The sequence below is a fragment of the Pteropus alecto genome, unplaced genomic scaffold (genome assembly GCF_000325575.1).
Source record: "Pteropus alecto unplaced genomic scaffold, ASM32557v1 scaffold102, whole genome shotgun sequence".
NCBI classification, from domain to species: Eukaryota; Metazoa; Chordata; class Mammalia; order Chiroptera; family Pteropodidae; genus Pteropus; species Pteropus alecto.
The window spans coordinates 1,823,702-1,824,948 of record NW_006432224.1 but is presented as its reverse complement, the minus strand read 5'-3'; the positions used below and the strand labels follow the sequence as shown (position 1 = coordinate 1,824,948).

The 1,247-nt window shown below is 66.9% G+C and overlaps 1 protein-coding gene across 1 annotated transcript in view; it reads right to left on the bottom strand.

Annotated features, from left to right (window-relative positions):
- LOC107195332 overlaps window positions 1–1,247 on the bottom strand; it is a 51,900-nt gene that overhangs the window by 48,975 nt on the left and 1,678 nt on the right. Inside the window, exon 2 of the mRNA XM_025043522.1 lies at window positions 483–817. Within this exon, the coding sequence (XP_024899290.1) occupies window positions 483–817 (335 nt within the window). The remainder of the gene's footprint in view (window positions 1–482; window positions 818–1,247) is intronic.

The following is a 1,247-nucleotide window of genomic DNA, read 5'->3' as shown; positions in this document are numbered from 1 at the left end:
TGAGGGGGGCTCCCGGGTTAGGTGAAGATGGTTCCACAACGCCGAGTGGATTATAAACCACGAACTGTGAACCTTAGAGTCAACTTTATGGCACAGGAATCGCATCTCAATGAAGCGCTGGACAATTGTCCGAGCCGTAAGGCAGATCGCGTCCCCCTCTCGTCCACATCCGCCCCAAAGGCCCTGTTGTCCCGGGAAGAAGTCCCCACGCCGGCAGGAAGGGCCTCCAGGGCCCACCGCCACGCCTCGGGCCTGCCCTGTGCCCCGGCCCCTGGCACTTGCCGGTCCTCAGACACGCCAGGCCCGGCCCTGGAAGCCCCCGGCGACTGCTGACCCTCCGCATCGCTGCTGCACGCCCCGTCCGCCCCCCACTCAGGGGCACCCCCTGTCCTGCCCTGAGCCCGTCGCGCCCCAGCTCATCGGCTGTGCCCTGTGACGTGTCTCCGCACCGCCCGCCCCAACAGTGCTTGATGGTGACTCACTGAACGCTGACTCAGTGACAGGACCGTCCCCAGGACACACGAAGACCGATGCTCAGGGAGGCATTGTGGCCACTTCCGCCAGGGTCTGGGGGCTTCCAGCTGCTGGGCTGGGGGTGACCGATGGTGAGGCCCCTCGTCGTGCCCTGGAACCAGCTCCCACCTGTCCCTGGAGGGAAAGCCACCTCGCCCCCAGACCTCCAGCCACACGGGGCCTGCGAGGGGCAGGCCCTGCCTTCCGCACGGCCGCCGCCGGGAGCCTCTCTGCAGGCCGTGGAGAACAGGCTGTTCCCAGGAGACACCCACACCCAGGCGACTTCCTGTTCCAGCACCGAAAGCTCAGGCTCCCCCCCTCTCTATTCATGTCCCTGCCATGAGCGAGCCAGATGGGGACACTGACCTTCTAGGGCGCTCGCGAGGCCACGGCAGGGGAAGGACAGCCGCGTGTCCCCCGCATGGGACCACTGACTCACACTGCCACCCACTCTCAGCCCGTCGCAGGGACTCCAGGGCCCAGTGGCAGCCAGCCTGCTTCTTACTTCCACAGCCGGGCCCCAGGCGCCCCCATCCCACACACCCAAACCCGCTCAGGGAACCTTTTAAAATACATCTCACCAGAACATTCCAAGACAAAGGCCGTGGCCCCCGAGAGGGAGTAAGCAGACCTGGAGAGAGCAGGGGACAGCCTTGGGGGCGGGGGGCAGCCTGGCGGGCGGGGGGCAGCCTTGCGGGAGGGGGACAGCCTTGCGGGTGGGGGGCAGCCTTGCG